The sequence below is a fragment of the Stylophora pistillata genome, chromosome 1 (genome assembly GCF_964205215.1).
Source record: "Stylophora pistillata chromosome 1, jaStyPist1.2, whole genome shotgun sequence".
Classification (NCBI taxonomy): domain Eukaryota; kingdom Metazoa; phylum Cnidaria; class Anthozoa; order Scleractinia; family Pocilloporidae; genus Stylophora; species Stylophora pistillata.
In genome coordinates this window covers 42,939,158-42,960,119 of record NC_142519.1, presented here as the reverse complement: position 1 = coordinate 42,960,119, position 20,962 = coordinate 42,939,158, and the positions used below count along the sequence as shown (strand labels likewise).

Sequence of the window (20,962 nt, the reverse complement as noted above, 5' to 3'; positions counted from 1 at the left end):
GTCGGCGATTTCTCAAAATTTATGGTCAATGGCTTTTAGGTCTTGTCGGCTGAGAGTTTGGAAAGCGTACAATGTGCCGCACATTAGCTCACAGTGTACGCTTACCGGGCAAGGGAAAGCGTTTCTTTCAACTGGGAGTTCCAAAATACGGTTCTCAATTAGTTCCAACAGATAAAAATTTGTACTCATTAACCGAGTTGTAAGGCCGCACGGGAAAATTTTGGCTTCAGGTCACCCGCGACATCCTCGCGCCATGAACGAGTGCCAAATATTTCCCGTCTGTCCCGCCCAATCTCAGTCAAAAAGAATTCTATTATATGACTGCTGTGTAAAAATGCCGAAAATTTTGTTTCAACCAGAATTGGACGCGATAGACGGGTGCACTCAGGACAACTACAAAAGCTAAATTTAGCATTTTACCACAGGGACTTGATGGGGGGGAGGGACTCTGATACCCAGGGATAAGTCGGGGGCCTGAGCTACTCGGGATTTTTTAATAACTTAGTGACCCTCCTAAACTGTGAAAGTTTGAGAGAAATCGGTGAGATGGCATGTGTCTGAGGAACGCTTTAAGACATTTCTTGAATACAGCTGATAAACCTTGAACGCAACCGTTGTAACACCGCTGATGAACGTTTGTCTGCACTGAGCAACAACACCGCTAATAAATAATGGTAATTGAAGTGATTGGAGTGCAATTTGTATACGTAATCACATGATTTCGAGTGCAATTTGGAATAAATAAGCACGAGTAAATTTTTTCAAAGACTAACAAAATTCCATAAGCCCGTAGGGCGAGTGCACGTTGTGGTCTTTGAAAAAATTTACAAGTGCTTATTTATTCCAAATTGCTCGAGAGAAGTATGTGATTATGTATTAATAATATACATGAAAAAATACGAGGTAGCGCGCGTCACGTGCAAAAAAATAGTTTACTCAAACCCTGCAAGTGACATTGACCTTGACATTGACCTTGACATTGACCTTGACATTGACCTTGACGTTGACCAATCATTCTGACCAGTCAGAATGTCTGGTTTGTTTCTTTCTGTGCACTGAATTAGCCCTCTACTGCACTGAATTAACTTTCTTCTGCACTGAATTAACTGAAAACTGCATTCATCTCAACCAATCAGAACTGAAAAATTTCTTCATGTATATTATTAGGGCTGAAATCATATGCCTGATTTCAAACCAAAATTGTACGACACGAGGTTCAATTACCACTTTATTACATCCATTTTGGAATCACCCAAATACAGGACTTGGTCAATTCAAATATTTTATTGATGCAGTACTGAGCCGGTTTTCAAATTAAAAGCGGAACTGGAAATGCTTTTACATCTTATTTTGTATGCAAAACAGAAATGTGTCAAAAGACTCAGTCAAGCGTAAAGTGATGCGATTTCAAGCAAAAAATGGTGCGATTTGTGAATAAATCGCACCAATTAGGGTCAATCAGATTAAAGGGACCACAAGTGATTTCAAAATGCAATAAAAGCTGGAACATATCCGCTACAAGACCACTGATGAACTGTTAGTACGTCTGAGCCAGCGATTCAGCGGTCGTTACACGTGAACGAGGCTATTGGGTCAAGACCTTAGATTTTCTAGAGTTTCTTTGTGTCATCATTTATATTTCACAAAAACAGTGCTGAGTTCTCCGAATCTTTTGAAGAAAGGAGATGGTAAGGCATTGTATAGCAGTTGGCTGTGTGAACAGGAGTAACAAGGTTGAATGTAAAGGCCTTTCTTGGCATTCGCTGCCCCTAAATGACTCGAAAAGACTAAAAAAATGGCTGATCAACATACGAAGAACCAACACTCCAAAAACGAAAAGTTCATTTTTGTGTAGCGATCATTTTGCCCCAGAATGTTTTCAAAAGTCTCCTGGAGGCGTAAGGGGAAGGCTGAAGGTAGATGCTGTGCCTACTCTTTTCAGCTTTACAAAAGTTCAGACACAAAGAAAAGCCCCACAACACCGTTCGAATATGGCCACTCAACGTCAAGAAACTGCAGGCTTAAATAGTGACGAAAGTATTGCTAACGCCGTTCCATTAACAGAATCAAATGAAGTGGGACAGTCCATAAAAGAAGCAGACAATAGTCAGGATCAGTCTCTACAATTAATTATCAACGAATTGGAAGGGAAAGTAAAACAATTGGAACACGAACTTAAACAGGAGAGAGAGACAAGAAAGACACTAGAAGAGAAGCTTAATCGAAGTTTGTTTAATATCGACAACATCAAAGAAAACGATAATTTAATGAGATTCTACACTGGCTTCAACAGTTATGCTGTTTTTACTACAGTTCTTAATTTCCTTGGAAGAGAAGCAGCAAAACAGTTAAATTACACTAACACTGAACTAGTGCAGAATCCACCCAAGAGAGAGAAGCAAGGTCCAAGAAGAGCTCTCTCTGTGGAAAATGAATTATTTCTCTTGCTGTGTCGTTACAAAGTTGGTCTTTTAGAGGAGGATGTAGCAGTCAGATTTGGTATTTGCCAAAGTCTTGTGAGCCGAATCACCATTACATGGACAAAGTTCATATATTTTAGATTCTCAGAGCTAGACATTTTCCCAACAAGGGAGGTAATTGAAGCACATAAACCTGAATGCTTCAGGAATAAATACAATGGTACAACAGTGATAATTGATGCAACTGAATTGTACATTGAAACACCAACTAATCCTGAAGCACAGCAGCTCACTTTCTCTACCTATAAAAACGGCAATACTCTGAAGGCCCTAGTTGGAATTACACCAAGTGGTAGTGTTTGTTTTGCGTCTAATCTTTATGGTGGGTCAATCTCTGACAAAGAGATAACTGTGAAATCTAAACTCATGGATAAACTTCAATATGGAGATGAAGTGATGGCTGACAGAGGATTCAATATCCAAGAATTACTAGCAAGTAAAGGGGTTAAAGTAAATGTTCCACCTTATATGAATGAGGCAGGACAATTTACTGAACAAGAAATGCTCAACACAAGAAGAATTGCATCATTGCGAATCCATGTAGAGAGAGCTATCGAGCGCATCAAAAACTATCACATTTTAGATTTTATTCCCATTACTGTCTGCAAGAATGGGCTGGTTGACATGATTTTCTTTAATTGTGCTATGTTCACAAACTTTTTGCCACCTCTGGTGAAATGAATTTTTTTCAGAATCTTTCTTGAGCCATTCATTTGTTTGCTTGTAATTGTCTGGTGTTATAGACAGAATCAATATTTTTTAGGTGGGTGTTTCAATAAGGACAGCACACAATTTATTTACAACTGACAGAGTAATGAGTAAAATATTCATATCACTAGTTGATCTGAAATAATCTATTACTGTTAACAATCAAGATAGATTTAATCTTCTGCAGATGTCATATTTATCTGGCTAATAGAAAAAATGCTCATTGTATCTAAATTTATTCAAATGTTCTACATGTTAGTATTGAAAATCAGTTAATGTCATGCAAAATTAAAGTTGCAAGTTTTGCTGGTTCAAAGAGTATAGTGGAGTCAGTTTCCAACCAGTAAAAGTAATTATTACAATAGAAATTCACTTCTCTGTCAATGAGACAATAATATCCATATTTAAAACGATATATTTCAAAAAACACAACATCAGTAATCATAATTTTGAGATCATGCAAAAGTTAAATAATTTATAGATAGTGATTCCACTGTCATGTAGAGTTCTAACAAAGACTGAAGTACACTGTTACATTAATCTTGATACTTTTCCAAGCCTGGGAAGACCTAAAGTTAACCGTGGATAAGCAAGTTCTACAGCAATATAGTTATCATAAAAACTTTCAAGCTTTGGGATAACTTCTCTTCTAAATTGTAAATTATTTTTGATGCTTATTATGATCATTTCCTTTAGATCTGATATCACCAGATCAGCCCACTGTAAACCAACACAAAATAGTTGTTGTTGAACTTGAAAATGGTAAGCAGGCCATGAACAGTCCTCTTGCAAATTCCCCTGCTGCAAACTGCTTCTGCCAGTTTTTTTGTTCCAGGAAAAACTCTCTTGACTTCCACCAAACATTTGTTATCAACTTCACCATCAGGACATGCACCCAAAAATGGATGTGTAGATGAAATGACAAACCCTAGTTTAGAGACGTTGCACTTGAAGAGGTTTTCATATGACTTGATAATATTAGCTTCATCAGTAAGACCTTGTTTCATGTAATTACTCTGAAAATTGTCATTGAGATGTAGAATTTCTTTTACAGCCTTAGTGGGGCTTGTGTCTGGTCTCTGAAGTACTCTCTTGCATTTCGATGCAGTAATTCTTGTTTTCCTGTGTTCAAACCACTTTTGACAATCACTTTGATTTTTTGTTGCTCTGCTTATCAATTCTCTTTCTTTTTCTCCTACAAAAAGATTTGACTTAATTCTTTTAGCTTTTGCATGTATTTCTTCCAATGACATTGGTTGTTCCTTTATGGGTGAGACAATTAAACTACTTGGACATAGTGGCTCTTTTGATAAAATAGAGTAAAATCCACAATTTAGACTTTCTCTCGAGATTTCTTGAAGCAAGGTCTGATTTGCCTTCTCTGTACTTGGTTCTCTATAGATGCAAAGTCTTGGATCGTGCAGTGCTTTATTGTGTTTTAAATTCTCTGTGCCAAAACTTTTCTACTGAAATCAATGTCGTATACTGAGAGTGCCTCCAGCTTTCGCTTTCGTGGTTGATTCCAAGTCTGCAATCTTTCTGTACAGGTAAGAAATTCTTGACTACGACCAAGTCTAATGTACTCTTCAAGAGCAAAGCATAGAGCTGCCAAATGTTTACATGATGCAAGTGGTGGCTTACCAGCTGGACAAGGATTACAGTTTCCATATAATATATCACCAGAACTGTCTACTGTCATTTGGATCTTATATTTTAGAGTTTTTTTCATCTCAGGTAAGCATTCGCATTGGATAAAATACTTGCCATCCTCATTCGCAACCTTAATATTCTGGACGTGACCATGTCTGAAAAGACCAAAAGCTTTGCAGTTTAAGCTTTTATAGTCTTTATTACTTTCATCGTCTCTTGCACGCCTAGTAATAAAGTAGCTCATCATATTTGCAATGGAAAACTCTGGCAGTTTGTTGCATTTTTTCAATTCGGTCCACGTTGTTGAAGGCAGGAAATTTTGTATATCTTTCCCTGTTGGCTCCTCTTTAGCATTTGCCGAATTTTCCTTTAAGTTCTCGTTCGATTCTCCTGACAGATGCATCCATTTTTCAGTAAAATTCGCGTCCCAGCCATTCTTAATATAGCTTACGACCCTGAAAAACAAAGATGGTTTTAATTACCGTCTAAAACTATCCTCAAAATATCAATGATATTTTAATTATTTTTACGTACCTTTGAACCAGTTCTCGTTTGTTTCCATCCGCAGAAGCACTCCCGTTTTTTGAGGTTCCTACTCGATAGGACAACCATGATCTTAAGACCTGTTTAGTAATGTTTCGGGGACAATTACCATTCAACAACTGTAGTTTCTCTTCAGCCGAAAAAAAAGCATATTTCGGCTGTGATTCCTCGTGGGTTTCCATATCTTTCCTATAATTTAGTTCTTGAAACATTTCTTGACCCAATAGCCTCGTTCCCGTGTGATGACTGCTGAATCGCTGGCTCAGACGTAATAACAGCTATTGGATACAACCTCTACAATACCGCTGAAACTAATGGCACAATGCGAAGTCTCTGACACTGACGGCCGAGCTCCTCGTGTAGAGCTTTTGTATTAATTCTGATCAGGACAGTGAACCGACAGGGAAGATTATTCCTGAATTACAATATGAAATACTGAGTTTAACGTCGAGCCATTTTGCCAAAGTGTAATTGTATGTTTGCGTTGCTGATAATATGGGGCGCATTGCCAACCGATCCTTGCGTGTCTTTGGTAAACCATACAAATGCGCTAATCTGGAGCCTGTAGGGCGGATCGTATCTGCAATAGGCTTGGGTAGAATTCTTCGCACAATAGACTCTAAGTCTTTCTCTTTCTTTAGAAGAGGGTGATAATATGTTGGTGGTCTGCCTCTACCCGAGGGCCTTTCGAGAGGAACCGATCGAAATTTGCTTCAATCATTGATAGATGCTTCAGATAACAGTTGTAGATATTGGGACTTGTCTATTACGACCACTCCTCAACCTTTATCTGGTTTCGAGATGACGATGTCGTCGCGTTGTTTTAATTGATCGATGGCAAGCAGAAGTGTCTTGGAAGGTTTCTGTACTTTGCGCTGGATGTAGTTCAGTGCTACGGATCGTAGGGTTGCAGCCGCCAACTCTTTCAAATCATCGTTTCCGAGATGAGGTTCAAGGCTCCAGTAAGCCATCTCAAAGCTCGCTTTCACTTCAATCGATGAGACCCGTTGGGGAAAGGCAAATTTCAAGCCCCGACACAAGACCAGTTTCTGGAAGAAAGGGAAATCGTAGGACGATATGTTCTGTATATGCTCATCAACATCCGTTTCTTTGTAGAGTAGCCTTGCGATCTTCTTTGTGTGAGTGCTCATGACCCCCTGATAGTGGTTGTTTCTAAGGTTGACCATTGTGCTTAAAATGGAGGCATAACGGAGCAAACTGCCGCTTCGGCGAATCTCGTCGTAGATGGAGTTTATCTCGTGCTTGAGAGATGCACTTTGTTTGATCTTTTCTTTAAGCTCTTCTGAGATAACATTCCTTCCGAAGGCTTCCGATGACTGCTTCCATTTAGAGCTCCTTTCTTTGTCAATCTTGACGAATGTTGGAGTGAGATCAAAGCTCTGACTGAGTCGAAGAAATTCAATCGAACCATCGCAGTTGATCTGTTTCTTACTACACTGTTCAAGTCTTCTAAACGTGTAGTTGATTATCGCGTTTTAAAATCCGTATCAAAAGAGATTTGTTAAGATATAAAACTGTAAAAGCGAACGATAAAATCCGACGTCTCGGAGTATCGATGACTCCATTATCAAGGAAAATATGAAAGAGCATGCAAATTGCAACTTATGAAGCATTTTTTGGCGCGAAGAATTAACATAAGAGGGTGCGAAGACTATAAAAATAGTATAAAAATACTTTCGCACCAATGGAGTCTGATTGCACGCTAAGATTGGGCTTTATCCCTCTCATAAAAAGCATTTCGTACACTAAGCAGTCAAATTTGTTTCTGCATTTCTTAAGCACTTCGAACGCTTTTGCAGGTCCTTGGGCATTGTTTCGTGCTTGTTCTTACAGTGTTTGGCAATGGCAGAGGATTGCTGTTTATGTCCTTTTACACGATTATGTAAATGATCGCGTGTGTAACCTACATAACCCGCATCACCCGGGTCACATTGAAAACCGTAAACAACACACTGCTGATTTACAATTGGTGGCTTTGATGTGGTAAATAACTTTTTTTTCGGACAAGAAATAAAGAACACAGCGTTATCCTTGCATCTTCGGAAGCATTGATACCAGCAAACGCATTAGGTGGTAGATTCTGTAAATTGTTGTTGGACAGGTCTCTATTCTCAACAAGTCAACAGAGCAAAGCGTATTCTTAGAGATGTTGAGGAAGCTGGTACTTTCTTAGAAGAGTATATATTCCTATGTCTTGAAAGTGCCCGTAACCGCCTTAAATTCAGCCTACCCTTTTCATTTTCCTAAAATTCAAGTCATTGAGTAACTGATTATCGGTGGCTGAGTGTACTTTAACTAAACTAACGATTCCATCAGCTGAAAGGGCAAACACTCTGGAATCCTAAGATGGACTTTTATGAGAATGGTGGGTGAATGACAGTCATTCTCATCTTGAAACACACGCTCAGCACTTCAGTTTCTTGATGTTACATTGCAGTGAGTGTTTCAAGCTCCTGCCGAGCTGAGGACTTAAAAAATATTTGAAAGAGTGCTCATCCATACCACTTCGTAAAAAAAAGCCGAAAATTTTCCGAAAAGCACGTGGATGCACTCGGAAGACGACATCGGAAAGTAACAACACGTAAGTTACATCAATTGAGAACGATTTTGACGAAATAACTGTGTTCTCTCCGTGCATTTTCTAGCCAGTCTACAGTTTTCATTCAGCTTTATTTTGTTCACTGATCCTCCCGTGAATAAACCAGACCTCAAAAAAGCCACAGGAGTCGGCTTAGAAAATACTTGTGACTGACAAAATTATTCTTGAATTAATAACGGCATAAAACAAGAGAAGAGACTCTGCTTTGAAAATACAGTATGTTCTCCTGAATCCTTTTATCGTACATGAGCAAACTTTTACAGTATTCAGGAGTTAAAATTTGTCTCATCCACTCCAGATTGCAAGGGTGATGGACAACTCAGAGATAAAATATCCTAGAATCGGCTATTCAGTAAAATATTAACACTTATGATAAGAAGACCTCACCAAATATTCATTTTGGGAGAAATAGTGGTAATTTTTCATGTAACAGAAAAACTTGATCACTACAACGCCTATCGTTATACAACTGATTAACAAGGATTTAACAGAAATGCAGCGATGTATTCTTAGGTACCGAGATCCTCTTCTTCCCATAGTTCCTTCAAAATCTAAAATGTTGTCATTTGAGGCCTGGATGCTCAGCGATGACAACTCTCCGTAAGGTCATCATTTTTCCTCCATACGCGCCTCGTAACAGTTCTTATATTGCGCTCAACGCTTGGTAAATTTTGCCGAGTTAAGAGAAAAATAAAGTTAAATTGTAAGAAATGAGTATTAAACACGCGCAAGAAGCTAAAGGGTATTAAAAACAAAAACACAAGAACAACAAGTCCACACATCAAATCTCTGGGGTAAAAACTTCCAACAAATCTCTCTCACTCACACTGACAGAATGCGATGGATTTTAATCCTGTTTTGTCTGATATCCTTTTGAAACTTTAGAGAACGATCTCTTAAAGTTGGAATAATTTGAATAACTATTTCTGCTAATTTAGAGCAGTAAACATGAACTTGACTAACCGAACTATTCGAAAAAAGGCTTCATCAAAAAGGTTCTATAGGAAAAATAAAATGAACTACGAAATTTTGCAACTGTCGGCGGTTTCTCGATATCTATGGTCATTGGCTCCTAAATCTGGTGGGCAGGGGGTCCTGGTATCAATAGCACTGTGAGAAATCTCTGACACTAAATGGGAGGCTAAGCTCCTCATGTGGAGCGTTTTGTATTATTCTGATCTATGATCGACGGTTTTCCGTTTAGTTTGAGTCTTTTTAAACCTGCAGTAAGCTGACGCAGAATAGTGTTCATTCATCACAATATGAAATACTGAGGTTTTGGCAATTTGTACCGGTCCAAAATTTCCAGTTGAGCCAATTATCTGTTCATTTTCGTTATTCAGATATGTAATAAGAATAAAAGAGAAACCTTCCAGAATCGCACTAAATTTTCAATATGGAGTACTCTTTTACATTTAATCTCTTAAAAAGTCTAAAACGCACTTGTTTAGTAGCTTGGGTTTTTACGTTGCCATGGTAACCCGATTAACAAACAATTTTCCCCTAATTTACGAGGGTTTTATAGAAATACAGCACTCTGTTCCAAAGTACCGAGATCCCCTACTTCCCATGATCCTTTCCAGATTCTGAATTGCGTTCTTTTGACGCTAAGATGCTCAGTGATGACAACTTTGCACAAAATGTTGTTCACCGAAGTTTTGTAGATAAATGAAACTTGTAATCGTTTGTTTCACAATGCTTGATCACCGACTTCAAAAAGACTTTTCCTGCAGCGCTCTGATCGTTTCACATTTTTTTGCAAATTATTGCGATGATCGTTACTTTTGCTGTAATTTTATGAATAGCTGGAGCGGTGGGTTTTTACATTAATGATATATCAAGGTCTAAAATGTTCTCCAAATTATCTAAGTATTTGAAACGGTCGCTTGAAAATTACATCGGCTTTTTCTCCTCATTAAAACAACTTCTTGTTAAAGCAGAATGTTGAGTCCTTTTGTAGTAACTGATATCATTTATACGATTCAGATGAAAGGAATCACGGGTGTGACATCAGCATAATGCATGACAAAGTATCTAATTCACAACATCTTGATACGATTTAAGTTATGCACCGTTAGTTTCATAACACTTTCGAAATTTGACGCTCTAAAATCTAACTTGGTTTAGTAATATTCAATGATCCTGAGGCCAGAAACTCAGTCTGATGTAAAAGTTCAAATCAGGCCTCTATAAATCGGCATGTGGTCAAAAAATCAACACTAAACGTTCGTATGCTAAAGAAACGTCGTCCTTACAGATGTTCCAGCTGTTTGTTGTTATTAAAGGTTCCTGCTGACAAGTTCTGCAACTTGTTATTGGACAGGTCCCTTGAAACAAATTAGCAAATCAATTACCTAATCAGTTACTCAACTGTGAACCTAAATTGCACAGCTTACAAAATAATTAAGGACTAATCTGTATGGTTGTTGTTGATTTGACTCTAAGCTTTACGTAGAAATAAACTTGCTGTTAGTTTTTCCCTGAGGTGGCTTGTGAACTTGAAATGATTAATTTTCTAAGTGAAGATTATCCTTCGAAAATACCAGAGCTTTGACGAATGCTTTTTCTGTTTATTAGAACCAGCAAAAAAAATTAGATCTGTAATGATCATGATGCAAAGGGAAACACCTCTAATATTTTTTGGCTCTCTTAGAAATTTTGATACACACGTAATATTACGTTTCCCTACACAATCAGGATCAGAAGCAGGTGTTTCTCTACTAATAAATATGCTAAAGAAACGTCGTCCTTACAGATGTTCCAGCTTTGTGTTGTTATTAAAGGCCCCTGCTGGCAAGTTCTGCAACTTGTTATTGGACAGGTCCCTTGAAAAAAATTAACAAATCAATTACCTAATCAGTTATTCAACTGTGAACCTTATTTGCACAGCTTACAAATTTAAGGACTCATCTGTATGGTGCTTGTTGATTTGACTCGAAGCTTCACGTAGAAATAAACTTGCTGTGAGTTTTTCCCTAAGGTGGCTTGTGCACTTGAAATGATCAACTTTCTAAGCGAGGATTATCCTTCGAAAATACTAGAGCTTCGACCAATGCTCTTTCTGTTTATTAGAACCAGCAAAAAAATTAAATCTGTAATGATCATGATGCAAAGGGAAACACCCCAAATATTTTTGGCTCTCTTAGAAATTTCGAAACACACGTAATACTAGGTTTCCCTACACAATCAGGAACAGAAGCAAATGTTTATCTACTTATAGATATGGTGAAGAAACGTCGTCCTTACAGATGTTCCAGCCTTGTGTTGTTATTAAAGGCCCCTGCTGGCAAGTTCTGATACTTGTTATTGGACAGGTCCCTTGAAACAAATTAACAAATCAATTACCTAATCAGTTATTCAACTGTGAACCTTAATTGCACAGCTTACAATTAAGGACTCATCTGTATGGTTCTTGTTGATTTGACTCGAAGCTTCACGTAGAACTAAACTTGCTGTTAGTTTTTCCCTAAGGTGGCTTGTGCACTTGAAATGATCAACTTTCTAAGCGAGGATTATCCTTCGAAATACGAGAGCTTTGACCAATGCTCTTTCTGTTTATTAGAACCAGCAAAAAAAATTAAGTCTGTAATGATCATGATGCACAGGGAAACACCCCAAATATTTTTTGGCTCTCTTAGAAATTTTGATACACACGTAATATTACGTTTCCCTACACAATCAGGATCAGAAGCAGGTGTTTCTCTACTAATAAATATGCTAAAGAAACGTCGTCCTTACAGATGTTCCAGCTTTGTGTTGTTATTAAAGGCCCCTGCTGGCAAGTTCTGCAACTTGTTATTGGACAGGTCCCTTGAAGCAAATTAACAAATCAATTACCTAATCAGTTATTCAAGTGTGAACCTTAATTGCACAGCTTACAAATTTAAGGACTCATCTCATGATGGTGCTTGTTGATTTGACTCGAAGCTTCACCTAGAAATAAACTTGCTGTGAGTTTTTCCCTAAGGTGGCTTGTGCACTTGAAATGATCAACTTTCTAAGCGAGGATTATCCTTCGAAATACTAGAGCTTTGACCAATGCTCTTTCTGTTTATTAGAACCAGCAAAAAAAATTAAGTCTGTAATGATCATGATGCAAAGGGAAACACCCCAAATATTTTTTGGCTCTCTTAGAAATTTTGAAACACATGTAATATTAGGTTTCCCCACACAATCAGGATCAGAGGCAAGTGTTTATCTACTTATAAATATGGTAAAGAAACGTCGTCCTTACAGATGTTCCAGCTTTGTGTTGTTATTAAAGGCCCCTACTGGCAAGTTCTGCAACTTGTTATGGGACAGGTCCCTTGAAACAAATTAACAAATCAATTACCTAATTTACTTGACTGTGAAAAAAACTTGCTATGAGCTTTGACCAATGCTTTTTCTGTTTATTAGAACCAGAAAAAAAAGTTGAATCTGCAATGATCATGATGGAAAGGGAAACACCCGAAATATTTTTTGGCTCTCTTAGAAATCTTTAAACACACGTAATATTACGTTTGCCTACACAATCAGGATCAGAAGCAAGTGTTTATCTGCTTATAAAAATGGTAAAGAAACGTCGTCCTTACAGATGTTCCAGCTTTGTGTTGTTATTAAAGGCCCCTGCTGGCAAGTTCTGCAACTTGTTATTGGACAGGTCCCTTGAAACAGATTAACAAATCAATTACCTAATTTACTTGACTGTGAAATGAACTTGCTATGAGCTTTGACCAATGCTTTCTCTGTTTATTAGAACCAGCAAAAAAAATTAAATCTGTAATGGTCATGATGCAAAGGGAAACACCCGAAATATTTTTTGGCTCTCTTGGAAAATTTTAAATGCATTTTAGTTTCCCAACACAATCAGGATCAGAAGCAAGTGTTTATCTACTTATGAATGGATTTCAATGCAGCCCTCACAAGTAATTCTGTCTCATGTTGTACGTCAGCTTTAAGTGAATTCTTTCCCGCGAATATAGAGATCAGCTCCAAAGCTCATTGGCTTGAACTGGGTCAAACATAGAGGAGCGTTTCATTTGATCTTCAGGGTCATTGTACTGACATGTAGGGACAGGACCTGAGGGGGGTGCAGTGGGGACATCCACACCCACCAATTCGCTTAATACTGAGTGACGGTTGCAAACAGAGTTCAAAATAAAACAAGAGAAACAGAATCGAAACAACGCAAACAATTGAGCCACAATCACAATTCTCCTGGCTAGCTCAATTGGTAGAGCGCCGGACTGTTGTGCGGGAGGTCAAGGGTTCAAGGCCCGGCCGGACCAACACTCAGGGTCTTAAAATAACTGAGGAGAATGTGCTACCTTTCTATAATTTCAAGAAATGGATAGATATTCTAGTCTTCTCGGATAAGGACGAACAAACTTAGGCCCCGTCTCTTACAGGGTTAGGAGTAGGAGACGTTAATTTTCCACGCACGAGATTACTGTGTGGTGGATTTCATCCCCTGGGGTGAGATGGGTGGGTGTGAGGGCTGCAGGTTAGAAGACTGTGATAGATTATTGCGCTACCCTCTTTAAATAAAGTTTAGTCAAGTTAAGTTAAGTTAAGCATTCATCAGTACTTTTGTAGCGGTTGTCCTCAGACCTTCTGTGTCAATGCGCTTGTATTCAACCATTCTTAAGCGGTTTTTTTACTGTTACCCTCTAGTGTTCCTCATGCGACAGTCTTCCAGCGCATGCAGTTTCTTAGAGGATTTTAGTAAGCGGTGTTCCAGCTGTTATCTTCAAGTGTTCCTGAGAGTGGTTTTCCAGCAGTTCTTTTCACACATTTCTTGGCTTTGTTAGATCAGCATCCAACGCTTCTCACCAGCTTTTTACAACATTTATAAGAGATTTATTAGCCATTATCTCCAAGGGTCATCAGCGGCGCTGTACCGGTTTTATTCAAGCATTCATCGGTGGTTTTGTAAGAGTTGTATTCAAGCAGTCATTAACAGCTTAGTAGCAGATATCGTCAAGTGGTGATCAGTGTTGTTGCTGTTGTGGCAGTTGTCTTTAATAGTTCGTCAGTAGTGGACTGCGCCATATCCATTTTCTGATAACCCGGCTCAAGCGATTATCAGCAGCGTTCTGGCGAATGCCCTCACGCATTAACAGTGTCGCTGTAGCGGTTGTGTTGAAGCCTTCATCAGCGGTCTTGCAGTGAAATCAATGCCTTCAATCTCTGGGGCGGATCCAGGGGTGATTCGGGTGGCTCGGTCGAACCTCCTAAATTTTCCCTCCAAATGCTGGAACTCATGTTTCCGAAGACCTAATTTTCAAAATTTCCCGGGGGAGCACGCCCTTGGACAATTCTCTGAACGCTCCCCCCTTGACTTAATCCTGGATCCGGCCCTGAATCCTTCATCAGTGGTATTGTGACGGTTTTATTTAATGGTCCATCAGCAGTGAGGCAGCGGTAGAATCGCGTCTCATGACTACATGTAGGTTGTACGCATTTGATGAACATCGGCGGAAATATGTAAAGAAGGGCTGTTTGGCCCTAGCGGCAGCCTATGAACAATCCAAGCACCTACTTTGTATTCATTGTGGCAGCTGTCAAAGCCTTGATAGTCCTCTAGTCCATTTTTTTCTATCACAGGCACAGTGGTGGCCTTCATTTTGAGATTTACTGGCCGGTCGTTACCAATATACTAATGAGCGCCTCATGCATATAACTTTGTATTACGCTGATATCTAAGATCGACAATTTTCCTTTAAATTTAGTTCAGGTATTTTTACACTGCAGTGATCAACGCGGGTTAACGCTCCTTTACTACGATATGAAATGATGAGTTTAAGAAATTTACTGAAGTCGAAATTTCCAGCTAACGGCAATATTGTTTTCTTTTACTTGTCCTGGCGTGTAACTTTCCAATTTGCTTTATTTAAAGAATTTAGTTTTTTCTACCTTTAAGTCTGAAAGCGTCTGAAGAGGGCCATTTGAGCATAGTTCTGATGAACGAAAAATTTCCGTGTTTTTTATTAATGATATCTCTCTGTGTCGAATGTTATTTCGCCTGCCAGTGTTTATGTACTACGTTGAGTCCATTTTAACCGGAAGATTAAGTGCTCTGATACTGATAGTCCGAAATAAATATCTTATGAAAGTTTATTTAATAAACCCAAAATGTTCGCATCGCTTTACGATTAATTCTGCCTGTAGCTATATCGAGGAGACCGGTCACTTTTGGCTGCTTAGTTTTGGACCGCTACAGTCAATCCCAAAGCACCAAAATTACGGTTCCGGTCTCAGCTATTGTTACCAAATTCAAGATATTTTTGCTGGGTTATAGTTGTTGATTTTCACTGTTGTTTTCACCTACTTTATAGTTATAATCTTTTCATACTTTCGGCATTCATTGTGCCACCTCTGAATTCAAACAAAAACCAAATTTAAGGCCTAATATGATGCACACAAAGTACTTACAGTTTTGCTAAGGCTCGCGGAATTTTCTTTGGAAGTGACTTAAGCTGTTTTCCTTCACAATTGGCTGATACTAAGCCTTTCATGTTACCATTAAGGACTTTGCATTGGCACGGTTGAGGGCACACTGACAAACAAAAACAGACATCAATTAAACTTGTTATTTGAATTACATCTATTTTAATCGTTCACTTTTATTTTAAGACTTTAAACCGAAAGCTGTGAAATCAAACCGATGATTATACGTTACAAAGTAAACCATCCGTTCAGCGGCATTCCTTGACATCATCAGAAACTAAAACGTCCCCCATTGAAATGAAAGACAAATTTCCAATCAGATTTTTAAAATTTTGTTCGACTCTTTGTAACAAAAATTTCCCTCTTAATCACTGACATGATTATCATTCGCCATGATTGAAAATCATCTAAAATAATTAAATATTGGGATTTGTTGGGAATTGAAGTTATTCTTTATTGTTTTTGATTTGTCCAAAGATAAGAGGAAAAGTAAGGGAAATACGAAGTAAATTTTTCTGTTTTTAATGTTTAATAGACCGAATCTCAATTTCCATTCTCAATTTCCTCATGCAACATGTACATCGCGCGACTAAAAGGGTCACCCTGACCGCAAAACGGCCCTTCGCGGCCTCTATGAACATTGGTTTTGTTAGGACCATTTTTTCTGAATGTAGTTAAAGTAAGGGAAATGCGTTTGGGTGAGTAGTGGGTACTGTTTACTAATCACTTTCTAAATGAAAATTGACACAAGATGTTTGCATCACTTTCTGACCACTGTTCAGTGTAAACGCGCCTTACTGCACCTCGGTGATATGATCACCTCGTTATTAGATTTTTACGTGCAGTTTCGGAAAAACAGCCATCCATTTTCGTTAATACGGCCAACGGTCACCTGCCACATTTTAAAATCCCAAACGGTAAAATCCTTTATAACTTCACTCACTTAATACGGCCTCATGTCAAATTTAGAAAAGCAAAACGCTTGGTCAAGCCAAGTTTTATTAATCTCTGTCGTTTGCTGATCAAACTGCTGATTTACATGACAAAGTAAGCAACTGTCCTCTTTTTAGATAGATAGCTTGACAGTTTAGTAATGAAATACATGGCAGCCCAAGGGCTGAAGTACGTATTATAAAGTTATAACCTAATGATAATAATATGATCATATAATGATATAATGAGAAAATTTAGAACCTAATAATGTAATATGAAGATATATTCTAAGATACAAATTCTGTTGTAAAAGTGTGATGAAAAAACATGGTGATAAAAAGTTAATAAAACTATTATGCGATATCATTATCAATACACAATTCTATTAAATATGTAGTCTTAAAACGCTCGGCCTCCCACCCTAGGATTTCAAACTGCCTGTTTCGTCTGAGGTAGTAAGACTGTCTGAGAGAAACAGGCGATAATATAAATTTCTTAGGCGGTTATTTGATCTGACTTAAACACCGCGCGCGTATTACGAGTGACTTACGAGTATTAACAGGGTTCTGCTGTACATGTATTTGAGCTCAAAAGAAAACTGCATCACGTTGCCTTGAGACTTTGGAAAGTTTTTATTTATCAATTCTGAACAATTTTGCGAATACCCGGCTTCAGATATTCAATAGCTTGATCAGCACAGTCCTCGATGGCAGTACAGAGAAAATCATTAAATGCAGATTTAGTAGGTTTCTGCCAATTGCAGGCAGTATCATTTTAGTTGGATAAGTTTCTCAGTGCAGTCAGTCGCTAAATATCGATAACTAATATGCTTTAATTTATTTTTAAATTGGTCTTTAATTCATTTAAATGAACTGATTATGAAAAGAAATCAGGGAAAAGCCAAGAATAAGAAAGTTGTGAGTAATCACATTATTTCAGGCCTGATCGAATTCTTTCCAATGAGGAGAAAAGTTGAGGCACGATTAATTTCAATCATTCCCCTTCAAACTGGTAACAATACAGCATATCTGACTTCCAGTACAATTTAGGCCACTCCAACGTCTGCCATGATAGATGCAAGCGGCTGCCACAACGTCTTCTTAAGACTTCTTTCACAAATATTTCAAAGAACAACACTGCACCAGAATGCATTCGTTCAATAATTCGCTTAGAATTAGGGAAGAAGACATCCTCGCAGACCCAGGGGCTGTGAGTCGATTTTAAGTTAGAGCGAAAGAGCCCCTGGGGACATTGTCTTAAAAGACTACTTCCAAACGGTCGCAGTCGTTCTGCCATCTGATTGGTGCCAGAAAATCTTTGATTTTCTGCCCAATCAGAGTGAAGTGTGCTTTAGAGTACTCTCGTGTGTTTTAACACGGACATATACAAGAAGCTCAGTTGCTCGCCATGTTTGTTTGGGCCGTGCGACGGAGCTTTGCTCGAGGTGAAAGGTTTCAGTCTCAGCACACAATGTAAGAGAAATCGATCAGATTGTCCGTGAAAATCTTACCGAAAATCATACTGAACACATTCGCAGGTATCACAAGAGAACGTGTTTAAGAGTTTGCGAGGTTCGTATAAAACATAATGGTTGGAGGCGTTAATATGTCGCTTAAACGTTAGACGAAATGTTAGCTGAAATCTTTCTAGATTTATTGTATAATTTTCTGTTACTGAAACTTTGCCAATCCCGTGAAGTTGATTCGTCGCACGGGCCACGCAGGTATGTCGAGTAACTGGCGCTTACGCATCTTTCTGTGCGCGCCAAAATCTAATCCCCCTCGGCTAGTTGTTTAGGTAAGGTTCAGGGTTTCTTTTTTACGATAATGAATAATCTGGGTGAAAATGTTTCAGATCGTTGTCGAGTATGCTCTTCTGTTTTTATCACCATTAAGAGAAAAAGAAATCTTAATGGTGAGTTCATGAACATATTTGAAGAAGTTCTCAACCAAAAGGTTCTACTAGACGATGGTCTTCCGCGTACAGTTTGGGACACTCGTCGCTATAGAATTGAAACATCATGGAAACGTAATTGTAACAAAGAGGCATCGATAAAAATTTCCCTTAGCAGAGTACCCAAACAAGAAAATCGAATTGTTGCTGTTTCCCAGTTTCTACTAAAGGAACATTTGTCAAGGTATGCACAAATGCAATACAACCTATGTTGAAAAAGAAAAAGAAAAGGTAAGCGTGGAACTTTTGTTTGTTAGATGTGGGTAGATGACCCTGTACTAAGCTGACATTAACAATAAGGCAAGCCCGCCCTTTCCATCCATTATTTCTTGGTCTTTGGTTTTGCTTTCCCCAATGAAAGCAGCATCGATTCCCAATGACCTGAGGTATTTAACTTGGTCTTCGACAATCGACAAAAGAGGTGAAATGACAATGACCAAGGGACCAGAAGAGAATCCGTGGCCTTTCGAGCTCAAGAATTTGAACACTCTAGGCCGCAATTGAAAGATTACAGTCAAACTAAGTGAAGCGTACCCCTCAAGATTACATTAATGAATTGATCATTTGGATATTCAACCCGCCAGTCGTTTCAAGAATGCAATAATGAATTGATTATTTGATTATTGAACCCGCTAGCCGTTTCACGAATGCAATAATGAATTGATTATTTGAATATTGAACCCGATAGCCGTATCCGTTTTGAAAAGGCGCGGATCATTGTTCAAATTAGAAGTCCATTTCTGAAGTCCAATAAGATTGTTCTATTTGACTAGGAATCCTGAAAATGATCAAACTGCACTGTAAAAACATTGCGAAAAGAGTCGATTGCAGATATCAACGAAATAAAAAATGTGTTGAGATGGCTTCGCCCGTAAACTATTTTTTCGACCATGACTACACACAAGAATTTCTACAAGTTCGTCAAGATGTAAGTAGGCGAAAAAAGCTCTCGATAACATTCCATTTACAAGATTAACAAGAAGTTCTACACGACAGGCTCGAACTTACCTTTCCCCCCATGTCTGACGCCATGTTGAAATAGTTCCGATCCATCATCACGTGTTTGCATAATCCAATCAGAATTGGACTTCTGATGTGAACAATAATCCGCGCCTTTTCAAAACGAATGCGGCGATCGGGTTCAATATTCAAATAATCAATCCATTATTGTATTCTTGAAACGGTTATCGGGTTCCATGTTCATATATTCAATTCACTATTGCGCTCCTGAAACGATTAGTGGGTTCAATATTAAAATAATCAAATCATTAATGTAATCTTGAGGGGTACGCTTCACTTAGTTTGACTGTAAACTCTTTCCAAACCCCGTCGGTAACTGTCCGATAACATCTCTCATTCCCACGATGTTCTCGATAATACGTTTTTTTTCAGATTTTAATTCGCTAACTGGAAACACAGTTAAGCTTTCTGTAAGCGCTTGCTGGAGGTCGTCCACGAATTTAATTTAACGTTCTCTGCAGCCTTGGCCATATTGTGAAAGACTTTGCTACAAAGCGAAGGTTAGATTTTGGCGCTGACGTAGCTTGTGTAACAAACTGTTTACACAGTGAAACGCCGCACATTTTACTAACTTTATTTTTCAATTTCTTTTCTCAGGAGTAGCACCCACTTGAGGTTAAAACAAGAAAAAACACACGTCAAAACAGAAACATATTTAAAAGTCATTCACCGTCTCGTTTTGGTGAGAAACATGGGTTTGCTCTTTGTTCTCGCACGCTATATGTTTGCCAGAAATTCACTTTCACCTCCGAAATAGTTTATCGAAAACAAGAGTGAAATAGAAACGGAAAAAGCTAATTACCATTTCGAACAGAAAAGAAAGATTTTACACTACAATAATTTCACGAGCCTGCTCAGGAAAAAGTTTTACTTTACATGTACTTCTCTTTTTGTTAATAATACGAATAAGCAATCAGTAACCCACGCAGTAATTAAAAGCAAAATCAATAAAAATATCGTAGCAAGTAATTTTTTTTGTTCGAGATATGAAACTACACTGCAATCTAAATTGATTTACTTCCTAAATATTATTTTTGAGATTACCCTTACATAGAATTGTAGACAGTTTCACCCTAAAACAAAAGAAAAAACCCAAAATACTTGTAAGACAATTCGTAAGGTTATCAGAGGCATAATCAACAGCTAAGCTCCCCTTAAAAGTAAATATCTAACTTTGAAACTTACTCTCGACATCAAGACTGATGCTAATCCTTTTCAACTGACCATGGTCGTCCACCTCGCAGCTGTATTTTTTATTTCTTTCTTGTTCAATAACGTTGATTCGGAGTCGCACACTAGTGCTGTTTTGCACAACAGCACCATTCCCTCTCCAGACAATACGAGGAGCCGGTCCACCTTCCGCTGGGCACCACAAAGATGAAGAATGGTTGAGCAGGACGAACTGAGTCTTTGCGACTTCTTTTAGGCTTGTAGGAACTAAACACAAACACAAACCCAATGAGACATCGAGATCTGTACATCGAAAAATATATGTCTTCATGTTCGTAAACTAAAAATCGAATGCAAGACTCGGTTTTAAAGTAAGTACATCCATGGAAAATTGTTACTTGGGTAACATATCTTAATCTGCATTGACGAAAATAAACACCCAAACATTATTTTT

At 38.2% G+C, this 20,962-nt stretch overlaps 3 protein-coding genes across 3 annotated transcripts in view; 1 reads left to right on the top strand and 2 right to left on the bottom strand.

Moving 5' to 3' along the window:
* The window catches only part of LOC111325904 (uncharacterized), a 217,500-nt gene that overhangs the window by 194,904 nt on the left and 1,634 nt on the right, over positions 1-20,962 (bottom strand). The window contains exons 3-7 of the mRNA XM_088758057.1: positions 20,524-20,775; positions 15,418-15,541; positions 12,576-12,647; positions 11,740-11,811; positions 7,424-7,507 (exon numbers count right to left, since the gene is read on the bottom strand). Of these exons, the coding sequence (XP_088614183.1) occupies positions 7,424-7,507; positions 11,740-11,811; positions 12,576-12,647; positions 15,418-15,541; positions 20,524-20,775 (604 nt within the window). The remainder of the gene's footprint in view (positions 1-7,423; positions 7,508-11,739; positions 11,812-12,575; positions 12,648-15,417; positions 15,542-20,523; positions 20,776-20,962) is intronic.
* LOC148742661 (uncharacterized) lies at positions 1,584-3,507 on the top strand. Its single transcript, XM_088758004.1, has one exon. The coding sequence runs from the start codon at positions 1,686-1,688 to the stop codon at positions 3,159-3,161; it is 1,476 nt and encodes a 491-aa protein (XP_088614130.1). The 5' UTR covers positions 1,584-1,685; the 3' UTR covers positions 3,162-3,507.
* On the bottom strand, positions 4,372-5,591 carry LOC148742660 (uncharacterized). The gene is made up of 2 exons (XM_088758010.1): positions 5,373-5,591; positions 4,372-5,293 (listed from the first exon to the last, which is right to left on the bottom strand). The coding sequence occupies exons 1-2, from the start codon at positions 5,561-5,563 to the stop codon at positions 4,627-4,629; spliced, it is 858 nt and encodes a 285-aa protein (XP_088614136.1). The 5' UTR covers positions 5,564-5,591; the 3' UTR covers positions 4,372-4,626.